The sequence below is a fragment of the Psittacula echo genome (genome assembly GCF_963264785.1).
Source record: "Psittacula echo genome assembly, chromosome: 16".
Classification (NCBI taxonomy): Eukaryota; Metazoa; Chordata; class Aves; order Psittaciformes; family Psittacidae; genus Psittacula; species Psittacula echo.
In genome coordinates, this window is record NC_137752.1 from 3,235,532 (window position 1) to 3,258,462 (window position 22,931).

Here is a 22,931-nt window from a genome sequence, read left to right on the forward strand (position 1 = left end):
CCACCCTTTCTCTGATCAATATCGAGTAATTCTGCAACTCTTGCCATACCAGGTTAAATAAGACTGGGTTTAAAATAATAGGGAAATTATGAGTCTTTGGGATTCAAAGCCAGTAAAGCACCTGAGTGTTGTGGGCACTTGAAGAAATGCAGACCCCCCCATGCCGACCCCACCAGGCTGTGCTGCAGTGGGATGGCTGCTGCCACCCGTGCCATGGTCCTTCCCAACGGGCAGAAGGTACCTTATGCCTGGTAGAAGGAGGGCATCAGTGCTCTCTGCCATGATAGCACTGGTATTTTCATTAAATCCCATTTAAATGTCATTCTCCAGCATTCTCAGAGCTTGCAGCTGTGCACAGCAGGCTAGTTACCGAGCAGGGAAAGAAGAGGTTTCTCCTTACAGCCACAGCCCCGTGCACAGAGGCTGTTTTGGCTCCCTGATGTAAGGACCATATTTCAGAGATCCCTAAATGGGCAGAGGGATGGCAGAGCCATCAGCGCCGGACGTGTGGCTGCCTCCACCCATTGCTCCATCCCATGGCAGATTTGGGCTGTGCTTTTCCACAGCAGTCCTTTGGGAAAGGGAAGGACCCCTGCCCTCCCCTCTCTGCCAACACAGCTGAGACCATCTCTCTTTTGCTTTAGGTTTCTGAGAAGTTTCTAAGTGATGGGCCCAGCACACAGAGGCTCTTCCAGCAGCCAGGAGGATGGCAGGTCAGAGGATATGGCTTCTGTGCAGAGGGCTGGCCCAGCCCAGGCAGAGCTGCTAGCCCTGTGCTTCTTCCTAACAGCATGTGTGGACAAAACCAGGGCAGGACTGGGGCAGCTGGGGTCTCATGAGGCTTTACCTGCTGCTCAAGGATGCCCGTGGCAGTCATGCCCATGTTCCCATGCCAGCGAGGACCGCTGCCTTCTCTGGCCCTGCTGCCAGCCCATCACACCGCTCTGCTGGGGAAGGGTTGGGGAAGCACATGCACTAAGGAAGACAGCAGCTGGCTTCAGGCCTTTTCCAAACTGGCTGACTTCTATAGCATCTTCTGCTGTTTAGGACAAAAACCCTCTCCCTGCTCTTCCTGGAGCTCCCACCCAGCTGGCATGGCCCCTCTCTAGCTGGGGTTATGTTTTCTCTTTCTCTGTTCTTAGCATCCGACTAGTGTTTAGAGCACATAAAACGTGTTGGGGTTTTTGCTGATTATGATGACAGTAAATGCTGATTTTAAAGGCAACCTTCTCTCCTTGTTGCAGTGTATCCGTGGGAATGGGCTGGTGTTCAGCAGTGCCTTTACACAGCTGAACGCAGTGGAGGGCAGGGGATCAGCACTGGGAACTGCACAATCCCACATGCTGTCTCCTGAATTGCACTGCATTCCCTGGTCTCAGCACGGCGTGTGCTGGCCCATGTGTATTCATGTGCTGTTGGGAACTGTAGCCCTCCAGCACCCCTGTGCTGCTCAGGAGAGTGAGATGCGAGTGCAGACCACTGTTGTTAATAACCAATGTTAATGTTGTTGATAACCACCACTGTGGTTATCAGAGCCAGCCAAGCAGAATCTCCAGCCTCTGGGGTGGGGGAGAGCCAGAGCAAGGGGCACTTCCCAGCACTTGCAATCTTACAGGCAGGTCATCAGAGCTATTGTTGTGCTTAGCTGTGGGTTTGCTCCCTGCCATAGTGCATGGCACACTGGGGCTCTCAGCCACAGTGACCACCAAGGGCTATATGGCAAATCCTAAGCCTAAACTAGTTGTCCATACATGTTGTTGTTTGTGAGCTCGCTTGCAAAACACACTCAGAGTCGCTATGGCAATTGCAGCAGCACTTTGAACCAGATCTTGAGTCACCAATGCCTTGAATCACACCACAGCAGCAGTAGGGTTCTGGTCTCTCTGAAGGCAGGCAGCACCCCCGGAGAGACACACGGGCACCCACTGCATGCTGGAGACGAGCACTGCTCTGCTGCAAGGATGCCAGGCAGGACATCCTGCCTGTCCTTGGGGAGCCAGGAGGGGAGGGTGGCACTGACAAGGAGGGTTAGAAAAACAGGCAAAAAACCCCAAATCTGCCTTTTTAAATGAACTGCAAAATTTATTATAGTGGTTTACTCCTGACAAGGAAGTTGTTAACCTCCTGCCTGGACAGGAAGGGTGGGGAGTGGGGAAGGGGAGGGATGAGAGGGAGAAAAGGATGTGAGAGACAGAGAGAGAGAGAGACACTTAAGGACACTTCATTTTCTGAAAATAAAACATCTTTTACCTCCCAAACCATTTTCTCCAGTTCTTTTTAAGTTCACAAAAAGAAGGAGGTGAAACCGAACCACAGACTTCAGGAGGAAAACACACAAACATGTTGAAAAGCAGAGACAAACATGCTCTTCCGCATCTAACAAGCTTCCACAAACCGCACAGCTCCTGGCACAGCATCTGCAGCTCCTCAAGGCACCGGCTCTGCACAGAGCCACTGCGGATGACAGCACCCTTGAGACGAGGAGCAGATACCCACTGTGGAAAGCAAACCTGAACTAACCCCAGCCACGCAGGAGGAACCCGGCTGAGGGGACCGTGATGGTCTGCCTGGAGTGGGGTGGGAGGGGAGGAGAGCACGGCTGAGGCCCAGAGCAAGCAGCAGTGAGATTTGACACTTCCCAGCTCAGGGGGCTGCACCCAGTCATGTCTGTGAGCCCCTGTCCCATGATGGGAGAGGAACCGATAGCTCTTTGCCTGTGGCTTTGGCACAGCTTTTGCTGTTACCTGGGGACACAGGGAGTCTTGGGGCTCAACCCGGCCTAGCACAAAGCACAGGACAATTGTTATGACTCCTTACCCACACACTGGGGCAGGCAAATGCAGGAGGGGCCTGGACATGCTGGTGTAGGGCAGCTCTGGTCTGTTTGCAGCCTGGATGTGCTGCTGGACCCTGCACCTCCCTCCTGCCCAGCTGCTCTGACAGGATCTGTGGACAGGAAGGGGACAGAGTCGGTCTCAGGGACACCGTCCCAAGGCTACTTCATCTTCATGCTTTGGGAACCAGCTCAGTTCACAGTGCTGCTGCCGCCTGGACACTGTGACCTGCAAAGCATTCCTGCTCTGTGGTCAGTGTGCTGGCACCAAGGGCACAGCAGCAGGGCCATGGGCCCAAACACTACTGAGGACAGTCCCCTGCTCCCAGTACCGAATCTCTTAGAGCCTCTGCAGCAAAGCTGTGACATCCCAGAGATGTGCTGACCGTGGACACATGTGGGCTCTGCTGCTGCCATGGGCTGCAAAGCCATGGCTGCTGCGTCCAGCACCAGCAAGCACTGAGAAAACAAATCTCAGGCAAGGGCTCAGCACTGCCTGTCCCTGCCTGCCTTCGCTCAGCCAGGACAGTGGCAGGACGCAGAGCAGGCATCAGCACTGTGGGGAGTGAGGACCAGGGAGCTCATCATGTGCACCTTGGGGTGCTGGTATGGCTGCGTGGGGCTGACATCTCCAGCCCCAGCCTCAGCATTCTGCTTTGCTCCTGCAGAAATACTCTGCCTCTACGGCAGTGCCTGGGGACACCCCAACCACTGCAAAACCACAACCTGGGGGAAGTTCACTTCACCTCTCCCCTGCCCTGTGCACGAGGGGCCCTGAGACATGGGGCAGGGTTAAGGGAGGGACGGCAGTGGTGGAGGAACAGCAGGAGAGGAGTATAAATAGGAGAAAAGCCAGAAGAGGCTTTACCCTTCCATTGCGCTACAGAGATGGGTTGGGTAGGCAACAGGTCAGGCAACGTGTGTGCAGAGGAGCCAGGCGGCAGTGCTGCCAATGGCACAGTCTGGCAGCTGAGCCCGCGGCCCCAGAGCCATCAACTGTCCTTGCTGTGTATTAAAATAAACCATCTGGGACTTTTCCAATAGCACGGGTTAAACAGCATCACTGAGAAGGTGGGGTGGAGAGGCTGCACCAGCCCGCCAGCCCCGGGCATGAGTCCTGCCCTGGCCATGCCGCTGGCAGCACCGGGGCTCTGTCGGGTCCGTGCTGGCAGCTGCACTCAAGTCCTCTTGGCGTGCAGCATCTCGATGAGGAGGTTGTTGCAGGGCACCTCTCCGCTGAGGTGCTTGTGGTAGAGGTACTCCTCCGCCTGCATGCTCAGCGCCCGGACCTCAGAGAGCCGCAGCAGCAGCTGGCGGAACTTGTCTGTGGCATGGGGATAGTGGCACAGGGTGTACTCCAGCAGCGCCGCGTTGGCCTTCTCCTGAGCATCCTTAGCCAGCATGTGGTTCTCCAGGTACTTCACGTCTGCAAGAGAGGAGAATGATGGTGACGTGGTGCCAAATCCATGTGTTTGCCCCAGCCAGTGTGCTGGGTGTACCAGGAGGGACCTACACTCCTGTGTCAGTACCCCTCGTGCACAAAAACACAGTGCAGGAGAGGTCCCATGCCCCGTCTCTGCCTGGCCATGCCATAGGCTCCCCATCCACTCCCTTCCTCCTGCATTTCCCCTGATGCTGAAGGTGAATGGCCAATGCCCCTGGCAGCAAGACGGCTGGTGTCCCCCTCCCTCACCACCCAGGAGGCTTCAAAGCCAGAACATGTTACCAGCTGCACCACGCACAGGGAGCTGTTGCCATCAGCCCCCTTTAATTCCTGAAGGTCGATGAAGTGGCTGAATTAATTCCCCAATAAACTTGGGCTTTCTGATGTGGCAACCAGGCTCACCAGCCAGGAAACCCTAATCCTCTGCCAGGGTCACAGCAGCTCCCCTCTGATCTCGCTGCCAGCTCTGCTGCTGCAGGGTGGGAAGCGGTGCATCAGGCAGCAGCACCAAGGCACAGGCAGGGTCTGGCAGCCAAGAGGCCACTGCAGCCCAGTGGCAGCAGATTGTCCCTGAGGACCACAGGTCTATAACTGCTCTCCAACTGGCAGCCACAGCAGAGGGTGACTGCAGGGACAACCCAGCCTGGGGGGTTGGGGCAACCTGAGCTGGGGTCTGCTCTCCTTGGATGCTGCCTCAGTGCTGGGTTGGCCATGAAGGAAGCACTGAATTTTAATCTGTACAACATGATAAACCAGCCCCCCACACAAATTTCAGCAGCTGTAGGGAAACAGTGCTGTGCATTGGCCCATCAGCCAGCTACAGCCACACAGAGCAAAGACACCTTGTGCCCACCCACAAAACTCGCTGCAGACACCAGCTGCAGCTCATTTGGGGCAAATGGATTTAATAGATTTACTGTAGGGAGCTGCCCAGCAGCACTGTGCTTGGTAATGGGGCTGCCAACTCTGCTGCCCATGTGCAGCAGCCACTGATGGAAAACTCAGGTCTGCATTGGCAACCCAGGAACAGGGAAATCTGGGCACAGTTCTGCCCAAGGCGATAGGGAGTTTGGGGTTTATTTCTGGTTTTCATCCCCAAAAAGCAGGGAACTGAGTGTGGCTGCACCCAGAGGGCTGAGCAGCTTTTGAGAGGGCAAACTGTGGTGTTGGTGATGAAGATGCCTGAGCAGGTGGGAGCAGATGGGACCCCCGTACCCACAGGTGGAGGTGTCTGTGGCCTCCCCACACTACCTGAGAACTCCTTTGGGTTGGCCATGGCACCTAACCCTGTGCCAGGCCTGTGAAGGCGGGAGCCTCTGGCTGATGCTCAGGCAGAGCCCAAGGAGCAGAGGTGCAGCTGGGGGGGCTCCAGAGGTACACAGCCTCTGACCATGCCCACAGCCGGGCTGCCCTGCGGGCTGGGTGCTGCACGGCATGGGCACAAAGCGCTGCAGGTCATGCCAAGATGCACTTTATCAGATCACCCTTCCCTTTCAGTCGTGTGGCACATTTGCTCCTATTGTCTCCCTTCTACCCGGGCTGCTGTTATGAAATCTCTTTATCTGCATAAGGTTATTGTGCATGACATTAAAAAAAAAAGAAGTTATATTGATAAATGTCGAATCTATCCCCTGAGTTGGCTCAACAATAGCTAGTTCTACTGGATGAACTCACCTGGTTCTCTGAAAGACCCTATTCACTGTTTAATTGAATATTTGAATAATCTTTTCATTCCTGCAAGGAATAAAGAATGTTGTCCAAATAACATTGACTCACTTCATTTAGAGACACTGCAGCAGTTGCAAAGACTGTCCTGTGACAAAGCCTCCCATCACACATACAGATATGCCTGGGATTATTTCTATGCCCTCAAGTGTTCTTCCTATTCACAGCTCCTTTTGTTTGGGAGAAGCTGCTGATAAATTGCAAACGCTTAAGGGAATGTGGGCTATAAAAGCCTCTCTTCCTCCCCTCCCCAAGAGTAGCTGCTTCATGAATGTAAGTCATGAAATCGAATGATAGGTCAATCCATTAAGGCTCTATTAAGCCCTTCTGTAGAACAAAGCTAACCTGTGCCATCCTCATAAATATTGCTATTTTGAGAAGCCCTAATTTTAATTAAATCTCTTTACCTGCTCAGGAGAGAAATCTATTTAGAACTCAAATGGCAGCTCTTGTGAGTGGGGCTTGGCTTTGACTGTGCTGTGGCAGAGTGGTAAATGTGGAAATTCTCTTGTTAAAGGCAATTACATCCTGCACATAATACACAATCCCATCCTCTACAGCTGAGCCTGCGAAGGGCAAATTACTCCAAGTGAGCTCTGCAATATGGAGAGAAAAAGTTGGATTTGGGGCAAAATGATGTATGGGAAAATACAGCTCTTTGATTCCATGCCCCCTCCTGAAAGCCACTGCTCCAGGGAAGCGATCGGCACAGCAGCCCGTGCTCTGGCAGGGTGCTGCTTCTGCTTGCTGTGCCGTGCCATGCTGTGTTGTGCTTGTGAGCAGCAAAGGGACTGGCCCTTGCAGCGCTGAGCCCCACTGGCTCCTTTATTTCCCAGCCTAGGAACTGTTTGTGCCCCAGCTTATCACTGTTTGAACAGCAAATTATCCTATCTAATGTCTCTGGATTTCAAAACAGCTCTGGAGGAAGAGAAAGTTGCAGGAGGAGATGCTGCAGGTGCAGGACGGAGGCAGCACAGCTCCATGTCAGCAGGAAAACCGAATCAAACTAGAGGATCATCCAGACCTGACAGGGCCCCAGGGATGAGGGAGTGGATTCCCATTCCCACTGCTCCCTAACCCATTAACCCAGTGGCGGTGCTGCTCCTGGAGCAGGCTGGCTCCTCAGCGATGCCGACATACAGAAATGCAAACTCTCCCAGCAGTGTCCATTCAGCACAGAGTGCAGCTCGTGGCCTGCTGCACTTGGCAATGAAACACAGAGGCACTGGCAGAAGCCCCCCGCCAAGATGAGACCCAACAGATGGAGGAGTGCAAGCACAGACTGAGGCACTGGGAGAGGGTGGGGAATGGGTTGGGATGAGGATGGAGACAGGATTACCCCAAGATGGGCTTATGGACCCACTCAGCACTAACATCCAGCTGCTGTAGGGACCCAAGTACAGGCTTCCCTTAAGGAAATGCCTGCCCTGTCTGGGTGCATTCAGTTAGCAGCAAGTATAGGAAGTGAAGTAGCTGCAGTGGCAGAAGTGTGAGCCAGGAGCACGGCAGCCAGATGAGCTCCTCGGAGGCCACACCACCATCCTTGTGCAGGGAGGTCAGACCTCTCACCAGGATGGGGCTGAGGCAAACGTGTTAACATCAGTAACAAAGGCAGCCAGCACCCTGGGGTCCCCGTGGTGCTCAGCACCACCCACAGCCACACAGCCTCACTGAGGGCTGAGATTGCTCCCGTGGGACGCTGATGGGCATGCCTGCCTTGGGGTGATGTCTGCAGGGCAAGGAGCTGCATCGCTGACTATGGTGCATGGGGAAGTGCAGGGTGGGAGTGGGGCAGAGCCGCTGTGCACCCCCGGGGATGTTGAGGGAGCAGCAGTTCCTGTGTGTTTTGTCTAAGTGAGGCGGCACCTTGTGAACCTGCCGCCTCAGCCCAACCGCAGGCTCCGGGATGAGCCTAATCAGGAGCGCAGGCAGCCCCTGCCCAGCGTGGCGGCATGGGCCCGGTGACGCAAATCCCAGGAGATAGGGCTGCTGCCTCTGTCAACACACCTGTTTTGCTGCAGCCCTATCAGTCAGTTGTTTCCCTGCCCGCTGCGATGGGCAAGTGACCAACACAGGCTCTGCTCAGCCAACGGGGCAGCAACATCCCCCATGGATGGAGGCAGAGCAGCAGCAGGGATGTTTTGGACCCCACGGTGAGGTGAACAAGCTGGCAGGTCCCAGACCTTGCTCCTGCATTCTCATTAAAAGCCCCTTCATCACCCATCCCTGCAGCCACTGGCATGGCCAGACCCTGGGCTGTGTGCGCTCCCTCTGGCTTCACTCCCACCCCTCAAAACCCCCTCAGTAGCATGGCCGTGGCCTCTGAGTGCAGCCACCCCTCACCCCGGTGCCCCTGCAGCAGCACTCACCGAGGCTGAAGAGGATGAGGAACTTGAGGCAGACGTACTCCTGCCGGTCCACTTGGAGCGAGTGCAAGTGCAGGATGAGGTCCTGTGTCCGCAGCATCAGTGTGTTCAGGACAGAGCCAGCCTGGGCTGCGATGGTCGACACATCCACCTGCGGGGACAGGGATGGTCAGCCATGGTCACCAGCCCCCCCAAAACACACTGCAGGGGATGCCGTGCAGGGCAGGAACTGGGCATCATCCTATGAGAGGCATGAGTTTGATGGGCACAACAGGAACCCCATTTCTCCAGCACTGCTTAAAATAGAGGGACCCTTTGCATGGTGCTGGCATCGCAGGCACCCACAACTCCAAAAACTGCCCCAGGGAGGGAAGGAGCCCCTTCCCACATCCTGCCTCATACCCACATCATACCTCCAAGTATGGGTGTCACTGTTAATCTGTTCACAAGAGACAGTTTTCTCCAGAACCAGGAGCTGGATGGCAGAGTGGGACAGAATGGGATGGAATGGGATGGGATATGATGGCATGGGATATGATAGGATATGATGGGATGGGGTCTGCCCTGCGCCAGGTTGGCCAGACTCAGCCAGAAGTAAGACAAAAGTCACCCTGCACCCCCATCCAGCCCCACCACTCGTCCCCTGCCATCCCTGCCGCAGCAGCCGCTGCGGTCTCTGCGAGCCACTGCTCACCTCCTGCCCTGTGACCAGCAGCAGGCTGTGCTCCTTGCCGTGCTGCAGCTGCCGGAAGACGTGGTCGAACACGAGCAGCTCGCTCCAGCAGTTCTGCAGCAGCTTCATCTGGTCACCAACCTGAAACACATCCAGAGCAGCACCACTGACACCATCGCACCAGAGCATGGCAATGCCGGCAGCAGGGGCTGTGTCTGTATAAGCCTGTTCCTAGTGGCCAGGCTGCCCCTACACCACCCCCCTGGCTTCCTAGCTCTGCATTCAAGGGTCAGCTCCCTCTGACCAGCTCTGCAGCAGCAATGGCTCAAACTCACACCATCAGCCAATATAGAATGTTGCCACATTAGCACTGCAGGACTTGCACCTTGGAGTCTCACCATGAGCACAGCAGAAAGGGGTTTTTTAGCAGACTGGCATCAGTGTGAAAAAAACAACTTATTTTCAAGTGCCCAGGAGTAGAGCAGTGAGCCCAGTCATCAGAGTTACATGAAGCAGAGTGGACGAGGCCTTCTGTCACCAGGATGAGGAATGCCTTGGCATGGATACAGCATCAACATGATGTCTTGGAGAGGTGACAAACCTCTTCCTAAGGCCCCCAGGTGACCTGACCTACAGAGACTTGTCTAGCCCCAGGTTTGCGTTGTGCATCCATTTGCTTGCCAGCTCACCATAGACAGTGCAGGGAGCATCACATTTATACATCAAAATTGCAGTCTGACTGTGAACAAGCTCCTAGCAAAGAGATGCTGCATCTGATTAATGAAACATTATTTCATCTCACTGCTGGTCTCCCATGCATTACCTCCAGAGAGAACAGCAAGACTGATGCCCACAGCACTGTTTAGTGTCTATAGTGAGGATCACAACCACCAGCACCCTGCAGCCAGGTTACACTTTTAGGCTCACACCCCAGGCATGCCTCACACTGTGCTCACACAGCACCCAGCAGATGTGCATTGGGAGCTGCACTCTGGACTGGAGGAGAGGAGATGGTCTCTGAAGCAGCTCAGTGTGTTTTGGTGGCACTTGCTGGCTGTTATCAGCACGAGTATTCCCTTATCAGGCACAACCTCCCTGAACCACACACAAATCTTTAACAAAATGAGTGCTGGCCACATCCCTGGGCTACTGCACAGTCCCTGTGTCTCTGGGAAGCCCCTCTGGACACTTTAAGATGAAAGAGGCCAGCAGCCATCCTCACCTCCCTGCCCAGGATGGAAGGTTTGGGACGAGGGGGCACAGAGTGGCCTCAGTGCAGCACCACAGGAGAGCCGCCAGCCATGGTGCATCACTGTGCCCTACAGCTGCCAGGTCAACCCCTGCCCATATGATGGCCTATGTGATCATGTTCACACCTGCATGTGTGCTGGTGTGTACGTGCAGGCACAGGCATATACATACACGTACACAGCTATGCTTTCGAAGAAATGCCTGCATTACCTGTGGTAAGAAGAGCAACCCAGAATGGAACATGAGGCACAATGCCATTCCCAGCTTGGGGAGCAGGCAGGAGGCAAGCCCTTCAGCTGCCTTCCCCACCACCCCTCCAGGAACCACCAGCTTCAGCAATGCTCTTTGCAGGACCCCAACTCCTTTCTACAGAGAGTTGAACCCCACCTCTGCTTGGAACCCTCTCTTCTACAAGACTGTTGTAGGGGTTGTCAGTAATACGTCCCTGCAGAGCAAATTCAGCGCCAGTAGAAGAGCTCTGCAGTGCCATTGTGCTCGCTGCCTTTAATAGAAGGAAGACAGATGCAGTATCACAGGGCTGGATAATACCCTCGTTTTGCTGAAGAGGCTGCAATAAACCAGTGCTGGGAGATTGCAAAAGGAATAGAAGTCAGATGAGAAAGAGCTTTATGGTCTCGGAGCCCAGCACTCCCTGCGAGCCACCGGGATTTGTCTCTCAAGTGTGGTGGGCGGTCAGAGGCAGACACAAGCAGCATGGGAAGGGAGATGCAGTACAGAAAGCAGCGATGGCAGCCAGGGCTGCAGCACCCGCTCCTGCCCGGCGGTACGAAGCCTGCCTGCAGTGAGGTGCAGTGGGTGCAATGGGGCTGCCAAGGTTGGGCTCGCGGCCACATCGCTCAAAGCAGTGAAGGAGCCACGGTGCATGGCCCAGCAGCACAGACCATGAGGTTTGTGTTCAGCCATTGAACAAAGAACTGGGGAAAAGCTCATTCTGCATCAAAACAAAATGGAGATTTTCTGCATTCGGGATGCCCTCTGCCCCAAAGTGAATGAATGGCTGCAACGTCAGTCAGCCCTCTCAGGGACCTGGGCCCCCGGCATGGCAGCGCGCTGCCAGCACAGCCACACGCTCCTGTCTGGTGCCGAGCTCCTCTGCTCCAGCTGAGTTGCAGTGTTGTTTTGGAAGCTCCTTCCTGTGCCTCATTCCTGAGTGGGACGAGCTCCAGAAGGGACAGACTGAAAGTTTTGCCTTGAAAATGGCTATAAAAAAAATCAGCTTTTCCAGAAGGAGCATTTCAACCATTTTGAAATCTTTTCTTCCTTTAAAAACTACTGATGAGCTTCTCCCAAACTCTGCAGGTGGTTTCAGCTCCCGCAGCGCAGCACCCCCCTGCATCCCAACAGCAGCACGCTCTGCCCTGCGCGGCTGCTGCATGGCTGTTCCTCTCCCCAGTGGCCTTTCCTGGCAACATCGCAGTGCACCAGAGCCATGTGGCCATGGCACTGGGGGACATGGCTGGGAGCCAGCCTTGACTGCGCCCCGGCACCAAGTGGGGTGTCCCCATGCCCTGGGCTGGGGCAGCAGTGGGTATCCTGCTCCAGCTCCCGACTGGAGATCACCTCCCCTGCTCCCAGCACCAGCCTGGCCCCCCAGGAGCAGAGGCTGCTAATGGACGGCCACTCAGAGGCAATCAATCCTCTCAGCGAGGCGGCATGCACGCACTTTCACCTTTAAAAGTTAAGCAGAGGATCTTCCTCTTTTAATGTCAAGGCTGTTCCATGGAGAGCTTTATCAAGGACCTGGTGCAATTTGTCTTTAAGAGGCGATTTTAATTATTATTATTTTTTAAAGCAGGCATTTAACCCATTCACAAAACGTGGCAGCAAAACCCTCACCAGGCATGGAGAGCACTGCCCTGCCACCCGGCCACTGAAAGCACCTTGCTGTGACCCACAGAAGAATGCACTTCCCTGTGCCAAAGGCCTGGGACCACAGTCCGGAGGGGAGCAGGCTGTGCAGAAGCACGGGTGGCAGGATGTGCAGAGCACTGCCTGGGTACAGGGCTGCAGGACCCGCATGTGGATGTAGTTTTAAACCTGCTGCAACAGGCGCAAGGATAGGAAGCGCCTGGAAGTGTTGGGGCTCCCCAGAATGTGGCCAGGCCACCCCAGATCGATCCTCAGAATCCCAAAGCTGGTCAAGGGCAGATGGTGGCACCAAGGTGTAGGATGCTCTGGACCACCCGTGCAGGGAGTGGGACTGCGCCATCCCCACAGGTACATGGCACATGCCAGCATCCTGAGCTGCAGCCCAGGCAATTGTTGGGTGCAAGCAGAACCCATCACCTTGGCTACCAAGAAGTGAAAAAGTGGTTTACTACCCACTAGCCACCTGCATTGAAACCCTACCCAAGTCCAAGGTGTTAACGGTCAATGAAGGCCCTCATCCCACTGCCCAGATACCAACATGATGGGCATCTTAAAGCAAAAGAACATCAAGACTATGTATAGAGAAAGATCTCATCTCCCTGCTGGCAGAGCACACCGCTGTGGAACAGGCTGATGCTTTTTGCCGGGGAACTGGCTGCAACAATGCACGGGTATTGGGACTTTATGTGCACACGGGAGCAAGGGCAGGGCTGTGCCAGCCGGGGCACCAGCAGGCAGGGAAGGCTGTCACATTTCCCCCAGTGCACAGGATGCTAAACATTGCTGCAGCATCCACGACCAGAAGGAGATTTTAAATCTGCCAAAAACGCTCTGGCTGTTGGCCAGGAGATGGGGTCAAGATGACCCACGCATGCTAAAGGCAGAGAAGCAACTGACTACAAATAGGCTTTGTCGTGGCTCTGAGATCTCTAACGAGAATCAAGGGAGAGCAGCCCAGCCCCAGGAACCCCTTGGTCTGCAGGAACAGCGATGCCCTCAGCGTGTGTTGCTCCCCCTCACACACTGGTGCTTGCCCATGGATGGGAGGCTGGTTTGCCCCAGCCCCATGGCCACAAGGGGCTGAGGAGGGCACGAACATCAGCCCACCTCCCCACAGCCACTTTGTGCTCCTCCACCAGCAGCAGGGACCAGCCCAGCCCAGCTTTCGGGCTGAAACCATGGCAATTTGTTTAACATTCCTGGCTGCTCATCCCAATCTAAAGGTCACTGCACCCCTTGTGCACGACATTTATATGTATGACACTAACACCTATATAAACCAGTCCACATAAGATACCCTATAAACCAAACCGAAACCAGACACAAAGTGAGCATGCAAGCGTGTGTACGCACATCCCTCTCTGTGCCTCTCTCCATACGTACATACATAAAAAAATTACATCTGAAAGGACAAAGTTGCCCGAGACTCACGACCCAACAAAATATATTTCACCCCCGGCCCATATTTTTCTTCCTGAAGAGATGCTGCAAATCTTCCCCCAGTCCTGACACATCTCATCTAGACTCAGTTAAAGTTCGTATTTATGGGCGTCAGCGCTGACCTCTTCCACCTCCGCCCGCGTGGCCTCGCGCCGCGGCTGCCTGGCCGGCCCTCGATAAACAAGCAGGCCCCCAAATCCCCCTCTGCCGCACAGCATTATTAGTCTTGCCTCCGAAGGCCAGTGCAGTCCGTAATTCTCTGCCTGGTGACACGAGATGAGTGCCGCGACATCAGTCTCCGCGGCGGATTGGCATGGGGACCCTCGTTTGTCAGTGGCAGACTGACAGAATTACTGGCCCTTAAATGAAACGATATATCTGGGAAGTTAAATCTGTTTTCAATCTGACTGCCCCGCGCCTGCGGGCGGACGTGGCGTGTGAGCCGATGTCAAGAGGCCATTAGCACAGCTCCCCCCTCTCCTTCCCCAGGCGCAGCAGTGGAGCCGAGGGGGGGGTCTCTCTAACACCCCCCATGGCAGCCACCCTGCTGGGAGGAGATGGGGAAGCACCCGCTCTGCCACTGCCCCTCGATGGGCTGCGAGTGTGGGAATGGGAATGGGAACGGGAAGCAGAACTCCCAGCTCCAGAGGGGACCGGCTCCTGCTCTCTCTGGCAGGGAGCAACGGCTCGTCCTAACCAGCCATGAACCAGTGCATCCCCGTGCTTCCGAGGGTTTGCTCCCTCCTCTCCAGGCTCCCTGTGAGGCCCACGGGAGAAGCCAGCAGTCTGCAGAACAGCCCTGCAGCAGGACCATGTGAGTTCTGGGAATATTCAGGTACGCAGGGGACACTGTGCATGGGGTCATCTGCCTGAACCCCCTCATCAGCTCCCTGAATCCCCTCCCTGCTTGGTATCAGCCCGGCATGATGCCCCGGAGCAATGTCCCAGCACAATGCCATTCCAGCCTGGATCCCTGCGCTGGCCTCAAACAAGAGCCCTTTCCAGCTGGGGATGGAGACCATTGCTTTCACACAGATGTTTCCAGGGGATAGACAGGCATCCCTTGCTCCCAGGAGCCCTGAGCACCTAGCAGGGACTGCCTGAATGATGGCCATCGATCTCTGGGATCGCGATTTTACTCCATGCTAGCAGGCTTTAGGGTAAAGCCATAAACTCTGCACTAGCAGGAGTTCATTTACCGCCCCAGCAGCTGTTTGCTTTTATGTGCTGAGCAGCAACAGCAGTGGAGTTTCAGCAGCTGCAGAGCTACTCCTGCATCCCAACCGCTTCACTGCATGTGCCCAAGGGAAAGCTACTGCCCCATGCCAGGAAGGATGCACTGTGATGGGTTGGTGGAGAGCAGCCTGGGCACCATCCCCCGGGGGGACACAGCACAGAGGGGCCTGGGCACCACAGCACCATGCTAGTTGGGCTTGGACCTGCCTGGTTATGCTGTGCGCTGTGGAGCCAGCACAGGGGAGGGAGCCAAGGCCAGTGACAGCCACGGTTTCTCCTGCTCCCTCTGGACAGTGTCCTGTGGTCCCTGGCCTTGCGAGATGCTGGGAATTTGCCCCATGCTCACTGCATGGATAAAGGCAAAAGGGACAAGACCCCAGGATGGCAGTGATGGATGGGGATGTGCCATCCTTGGGCACTATACCCCGTGTCCTGGGCATATTGAGGACATGCCCCACTCCTGGCAGGATGCCAGTGGTCCTGCCCAGGTGAGGCCTCTGGCAGTGCCATTCACCTCTCAGAGCCCCATGGGAAGAGGAGTGCCCACTGATGTGGATTCACACGGAAACAGCCTATTTTGGTGGCACAATCAAGCTGACAATGGAGTTACAAGGCTACACAGCAATGCAACCAGGAGCTGCATTTACACTGTTTACAATATCTCCTGCAAAACAACAACCACCCTGTTCCCAAAATCCAGGCTGGACACTGATATGATTGAAATGAGCCTGGCCCACCCCCACAATGCCATTTCCTGACACTGTTCTGGCAGCCAGGGGCTATTTTGAGCTATGAGGCTCTGCCACGCTCGGACCCATAGCACTGCAGGAGGAAGGTGATTTTGGCCAGAGCCAGGTAGCACAGCCTCATGCTGGAAGCGCAGGAAGGCACCCAGGTCTCCCAGGATGTGGCTCTCTGGGTTTTGACCACATGACAACATTTTCTCTCCCATTTCTGCCTCAGTTGGGATCATAGCCCAGGACATGAATGGAAAACAATTTGCTAGAGGGGATGGCCTGGCAGGATGGAGTCAGCTCCACATCCCCAGTGGGCACGCTCACAGGCTGCTGGCAGCAGAAGTAGCTCCAGAGGAGGCTTGGTGCTGTCCCCTGCCCCACCAGGCCTGCCCTGGCTGCCTGGCGCTAATAGGCACCCACCTGACAGCATCGATTTTCCTCCTAAAGGCGGAGGAGGGAATTGTCTCAACTATAATTCCTCAACGTTACATTTTTCAATTATATCTTGCGCTTGACACCGCAGTCACTCTGCGGCGATTGCTTCCACACCTGCCCCCGCCGTGATGGATCTGAAATCATTAGCCCCGCGGTGACAGCACGCGTTGCTCCAGCATTGCAGCCAGGCTCTGGTGCCTCCAGCTCTGCCATGCTGGGAGCCAGGAGCAGGATGAGGACACACCACATCTACAGCCCACCATGGCACCCCATCCTCATGGCATTTCATCCCCAATCCTACCCAGTGCAGCATCCCTACCCCTGCCCGGGCTCCTACCTCTAGCTCCTTGAAGAAGATGCAGCTCCGAGCCCACTCCACGATGGAGAAGAGGGTCTGATCAGCCATCTTGCACATGAGGCCGAAGGTGCTGAGCTTCTCGTGCCGGCCTTTGCCTTGCTCTTGCTGCAGGCAGGACAGTATCCGTGCCTTGACCTGGGCCTCATCAGGCTCCAGCTGCAGCAGCTTCATGATGATATCAGGAATGTCAGGAGGGGAGCTGCTGGGGTAGGTCTCTGGGTACATGTAGGTGGGCATGGGCTCGTGCACGTTTGTGTAGTGGTCCGGGTACTCGGACTTGATGGCGCGGTTGGGGAAGGAGGGGTAGTGGTAGCTGGCGAGCGGAGGGTGGCTGGGCATAGTCATTCCCAGGGAAGGTGTCCCATAGGGGCTGCGCTCGTAGTCAATGGGTGTCAGGGCGGCTGGATTGGGTGGCAAGGTCTTGGACATGGCGTGGAAGCTGTGGATGGTGGAGGTCAGGCTGTAGTCGTTCTGCACCGGGGACATGATCTGAGGCACAGTCTCCAGCTTGAAGCCATTGGCACGGATCAGAGCTTTCTTCTGCTGCTTTAAGGCACGGTCCCGCTTGTACATGGGTCCAAACTTGTTCCTCCCTCCACGCATCCGATCTGCACGCACAGCTGGGGGCACAGAGAGGGCAGAGGCTGCAGTGAACCTGCTCAGAAGGGGACCGGTGCTTCCATGCAGCACGGAGGAAATGGGGGGGGGGAGTGATTTGGTGGTTAGAAAGGGCTGGGGGGGACCAGGGAGACATTCCCAGGAAACCAACCAGAGCCTGTGCTGCTCCCAGCCCAGCCGTGCACACCACGGATGTGACATGGCAGGTTCACGCCCTGGCTCTTGCTGGTGTCGCCCGAGAGCCTCTGGGAATTGCAGGAAAGGAAAAGACATTTGGCTTTACCTACAAAATGGGCTGGGGATAAAGCAGTTTGCATCCCTTGTGGGTTAAGGGAGCAGATGAAGCCTGGGCAGATGAGGAGGCTCAACACTCACTTTCATCTTCATGGCCCCTAATTCTGGACCATCCCTGGGATTTCCTTGTTTCTGCAGAGCCTGGGACCCCAGAGCCCCCTCAGGGCCCTGCATCCACGATACAGCCAAGGAGCTCTGCTGTGACACCGGCAGACTCACTGACAGCCCCATCGTGTCTCCCGGTTGGAGCAAAGCAGATGTTCCCTCTGAACCCCAAAGAAGCCCAAGAATGTGTCAGCGTGGGAGGGAGCAGGTGCTTCTCTGCAGCCCGAGCTCGTCCCTCTGCACCGATCCCAAGGCAGCCCACCCTTGGAAGAGCCTCAGCTCGCTGGGAGCTGGATGGGCGTGCAGAGGGACGGAGGAGAGCGTGCCAGCGCTTAGCATCAAAGGGAAAAACCCCTCCGCTAGTTCACATCCCCGCTGACAGCAGGCAGGGTTTGCCTTGTGGCTCAACTGTTACCTCTGCCTCTCCTTCCCCTACTTATCCTGCGGCCGCTGGAAGCACAGCCAGCCCCCTCCGGAGAGCCAGGCCACCTCCCAAACTCTCCCCCGGCAGGCTGGAAAGGCGGGAGCATGGTCGGGAGCCGCAGCATTTCCAGGGCGAGCAGGAATGTGCTCCCGGGGGAGCCGCCCCGCGCTTCCTCCCTCATTCTTTATTCATGAAAACAGCATCTCGCTGGGAGAGGGCAGCCAGAGCCATCCTCTGAGCCGAGGGGTGCTGTGGGCCCCTGGATCCTGAAAACCTGCCCTGGGGTGACAGAGAGCTGCTCCGGGGCAGTTCCGAACTTGAGGGGTACAGGGAGGCGGCTGCAGTCAGCATGTGTGTGTACCCCAGCCGGGATGCCCCGGGGCAGAGCCTGTCACACAGCCTGAGCTGGCACAGGTCTGGCATCCCCAGACACACACTCAGCAATGCCAGAGCAGACCCAAATCTACACTGAACATAATGAGTTACCACCACCACTGGAGGGAAGGCCCAGCAGTGCCCAGGGATCTCATCCCAAGCCAGATAGATCCCCATGACCCTGGAAAGAGTGCTCAGGCAGGGACTCCACTGGTTATGTCTGTACCCCCCAAACAGTGAGAGGTGCTCGCCGTTCAGCCTCTCAAATCCCCCACAGGCGACTACCAGCACACCTCCTTCCCTCTCCCAGCAAGAGCACAAAGGGAGAAGAGGCCTTGTAATTCCCTTCTGCTCCACTTTTCCAGCCGTTGTGCCTCACTTGGGATCGGGAACCACTTGCTATTTGCCGTGTCCCAGCTGGCTGGGGGAAGCAATCAATGTGCCCTATCTCTGGGGCAAGGGGTCTTGAGAGAAGCCACCCAGGAAGCGCCTGCACCCCCCGCATACGCCTAATAAAACCATCCACAGACAGCCCCTGGGCCACACACCCGGGGTGCAGGCAGCCAGCATGGGCACGGCAGCAGGAGTGGGCCCCCAACCACGCTGTGTCACCCCTTCCTGCTCCATCTGCCTGCCCATGCAGAGCCCTGGCTGACCTGAGCTGCTGACCGAGCTCTGCCTTCCCTCTCCCATCCCCTCTGCCTCCATCCATTTCTCCCTGCTTGGGGAAGGGGCTTTGGGGGTGCCCAGGGCTGCAGTCAGGCTTGGGTCAGGGTTGTGCTGCTTTCCCCAGCCAGGCTTCCCTGCAGCATCCCTTCAGGCACTTTGAAGGCTCCTGTGTCATCACTCTGTCCCCAGAATTAATCCTCTCAGGCTTGCTTTTGTCCTGCGGAGCTGGACGCTCACCTTCAAAACATCACCTCAGATTCCCTGCCCCAAAATACTAGGAACTAAGGAAAGGTGGGCTCTGGTTTTTACCACAAAAGAATCAGTCCCACAAGAGTATCACCCTCCGATGTGTGATCCGCCCGACTAAGGAGCAAACAGCAAGAAAATACACACAAAAACCAGGCAGTTCTGGGAGAAGCAGCCTCCCAACACCCCGGCCAGTGCCCTCCAGGACATGGGATCAAAGCAGCTCCATGGGGAGCAAGGCAAAAACTGCTGAAAAGGGGCAAACTGAGACCATGCCTGTCCCCCCAGTCACTGCCCCTGCCCCCTCCAGAGCCCTCAGCCCCTGCCTAGTGCCCAAGTTCTCCTTCAGCACTGATCAGAACTGCCAGAGCATGCACGGATTGATTTAGGGCATCAGTAACTCCAGCCCAGGGAGGAGTGAAGCCGGGATCTGTTTGGAGACGGGGCTGGAAGCCGGCCCACGCCGGGAGTTTTCAGGGGCTGATTTTGCAGCTCGATGTTGTTGTGTCTTACTCCTGCGCCTCTGCTCGCAGGCTCCGATCCCGCTCCTGGAAGCGAGCGGCTGCCGTGCGAGAACACGCAGTACTTTGATTAACCCGCACCCTGCCCTGAGCTCCCAGGAGGGCAAAGCCCTGTGCACAGAGCTCGGCCAAGAGAGGGGCCTCGCCCCGGCCGGTGCCTCCGGCCGCTTCCATCCGCTGCAAAACGAAAACGATTTCAGGGGCTAAGAGGCGGGGGTGCAGCTGACTCCGGAGCTGGGGGCTCCTTTCTGTGTCTGTTTTTCTCTTGCAGTCGATTGCCAGCGATTTGTCCCCCCAGGAGTATTTTTTAGCCCATGCTAAGCGTTGCAGAAACCACAACACACGGCTCGGGGATATTTGGGCCTGACTCTCATGTCTCAATCGGGATCGACTTTTCTGATATGAGCGAGGTGGTGGCCATGGGGGCTGTGACTGCACTCCCCGAGAGCCAAGGCGAGAAATCTGTTCTACTAAATGTCACCCAGAAGAGAAATGTGATTCGTGGCGGGTCTGCAGCAGTTTTATTGCAAGCCCCATCATTTTTAACGTTTTCCTTAAGTCTCGGGTTCTGAAATTAACATTAATTCCTACGCTTAAGGAACACAATAATTTCTACGCTATTTCCCAACCGTTGTGCCGGCAAAGAAAATCCTGGAAAGTTGCAGCCGCAGCAGCCAAAACCCCCCGGGAAAAAAAACAAAACAAAACAAGGAAAAGCAGGAGGCGACGCGAAAAAACGAATTTTTCGTTAACTTGGGAGGGAAAAACGGAATTGAAGCGGCCGCGGGAATCACCGGCCCGGGGACGCGGCGGGGCGGGCGGCGGCGGCCGGGGACAGCGCGACCGCCACCGGGGAACAGCGCAGCGCCTGCCGGCCCCGCATCCCCCGTCCCCGGTGTGCCCCGGTGAGCCCCGGTGTGCCCCTACCTTCCAGGCGCATCCCCACGGTGAGGCACTTCTGGAAGCGGCAGTAGGGGCAGCGCTTGCGCTGGGTCTTGTCGATCTTGCAGCTCTGGTTCTCGGTGCAGGTGTAGTGCTTGTTGTTCTGCACCGTCCGCTTGAAGAAGCCCTGCGGCGGCGGGCGGAGGCGATGCGGCGGGCACCGGTACCGGCAACCCGGCATCGACACCCCGGCAACCCGTTCCCGAGACCCGCTTCCGACGGAGGCTCCCGCCGTGCTCCCGCCGCCCCCTGCCGCGGTCGGGGCTCCCGTCGCGGCCGCGCTCCCGTCCCGCTGCCAAGCGCGAATCCGCCGCTAACGAAAACGGGTGCGGAGCGGCCCGCGGCCGGCCCCGCTGCCCCGGCCCCTGCAGAGCCCCCTCCCCGCTCCCTGCACGGCCCCAGCCCGCTCTCCCCCGAGCAGCGGGCCCCGCAGGGAGCCGGTCCCCGCACGCTCCGGCTCTCGCACGCCCCGGTCCCCGCACGCCCCGGCCGGTTCCTACCTTGCAGCTCTCGCAGGTGAGCAGCCCGTAGTGGTACCCAGAGACCTTGTCCCCGCAGACCGGACAGAGCTCGTCCAGGTCCTCATCATAGGAATATTCCATCCCCTCCAGCGGCCCTGCTGCGGGACAAGCCAGCGGGTCAGCGAGACGGGACAGGGACGGGGAGCGCGGCCCCCAGCCCCTGCGCTGGGTGCGGAGCGGGAGCGCGGCGCGGCGGAAACCGAGCGGCAGGTGCCGGAGCCGGAGCCCTTTATAGCGCCTGGAAGAGCATCTCCATGTTGGTGCGGGCGAGCGGCCACCCCCCCGGGGGCTGGGGAACCTCCTCTGGGGAGTGCGGGCGGCTCACGGCGCCGGGGACGGGCTGGGGGCGGAGGGACCTGCCAGCCCGGGGACACGGGAACTTGGGGCCGCTCTGCCCCGCTGCCGACAGCCGGGTCCGCACCACGGGCCCCGCGCCACGGGCCGGCAGCTCCCGTTAGCAGCCGGGGGCAGGGAGGGAGCCGGGGCTCGGTGGCTCCGGGCAGGAGCAGCCAGGCCCCAGGAGCACCGGCACCGGTTGGCGGACACAGGGCAACCTCTCTGCCCGAAGGGGTATGAGACCCTCCTTGCTCTGCCGGTGGAGCTGCCCCACGCCATCCGTGGGGAGCAACGAGCACCCCATCTTCGCAGGCATCTGGCCTGCGAGCAGCAGGACCAGTGTGACAGCCGGCAGTTCCAGGGCTGGAGCACAATTAAACGTGTCTGAGCAAAAGGAGCACCCTGCAGCCGGCCCCGCTCAATGCACAGACCCTGGACCCCTGGGTCCTGCCGGAGCCACCCCTGCTACCCCGCACCAAGAGGCCCTTCTGGCTCCCAGAGCCTGGGAAGGCTGCATGAGGAGCACTGGGGCATGCAGCAGCTCCGGACACCTCCGCTGGGGCCACTAATGGTTCAGACCTAGCTCCGGCCACCCTGTGAGGAGCAGCCACTGCCAACAGTGTCCTCCTCTGCCTGCCAGACAGCGGTTGTTCACCGCCAGGGTTTAATTCATTGCTGCACATTTAGGGATTCTTAATGAAACGTTCCATGACGGCAGCAGCCAGGCACAGGAGCACCCATGCTCCCGGCACGTCCTGTTTATTGGAATGCTCCCAGGCCAGCCCTTGGCCATGGGGAGCTTGAGGCTCTGGGCTGGGCACTGGAGCTGAACCCATCCCATCAGGGCCAACCCGCTCGGTCAGGAGACCCTTTGTGTCTGGTGCAGAGTCACAGCCTTGTCCTGGCACGGCAGGACCCAGCTGCCCGCACAGCCATGGGGAGGGAGCTCCTCTTTGAGGCATTTTGGTGCTTGGGGAGCTACAGGGAGGGCAGTGATGCAGGAGATCTTAGCCTGTGGGTGCCAGGAGCTCCTGCACGGCTGGAGCTGTGCTGCCAGCAGCGCCCCATGAAGAGGCCCATGCCAGGGCTGCTGGCCCCACATGGCTCATCCCGCACACCTCGTCCTGTACAGCTCACCCCGCACGGCTTGTCCTGCACGATTCATCGCACACAGCTCATCCCACACGGCTCGCTCCACACCGGGTGCAGTGGGTAGGAAGCGGCGCTGGCAGGGAGAGCGGCAAACAGGAAACGGGCTCGGCGGAGCATCGCTCCAGAGCCACCAGCGATGGAGCCCGGGCTAAGAATAGCAGTGGAGCAGCCCCCGGTGCGGGACAGGAGCGCTCCCACAGCCAGCAGAGCCCCTCGGCCACAGCCCCCATGAGCTCCCGTGGGAGCCGCTGGGCAGCCATGAAGCCGGAGCTGCCATCCGGGAAGAGGAACCCGGAGGGGCCACAGACTGGGAGAAGAGCCGAGCAAACGCCCTGAGGAA

At 57.3% G+C, this 22,931-nt stretch overlaps 1 protein-coding gene across 1 annotated transcript; it reads right to left on the reverse strand.

Annotated features, from left to right (window-relative positions):
• Positions 1 to 4,011: 4,011 nt before the first annotated feature.
• On the reverse strand, positions 4,012 to 21,184 carry NR5A1 (nuclear receptor subfamily 5 group A member 1; the record flags this gene model as incomplete). The annotated part of the gene is made up of 6 exons (XM_080630685.1): positions 4,012 to 4,259; positions 8,372 to 8,519; positions 9,063 to 9,182; positions 16,368 to 17,008; positions 20,568 to 20,709; positions 21,083 to 21,184. The coding sequence occupies 6 exons, from the start codon at positions 21,182 to 21,184 to the stop codon at positions 4,012 to 4,014; spliced, it is 1,401 nt and encodes a 466-aa protein (XP_080486811.1).
• Between the last annotated feature and the right edge of the window lie 1,747 nt (positions 21,185 to 22,931).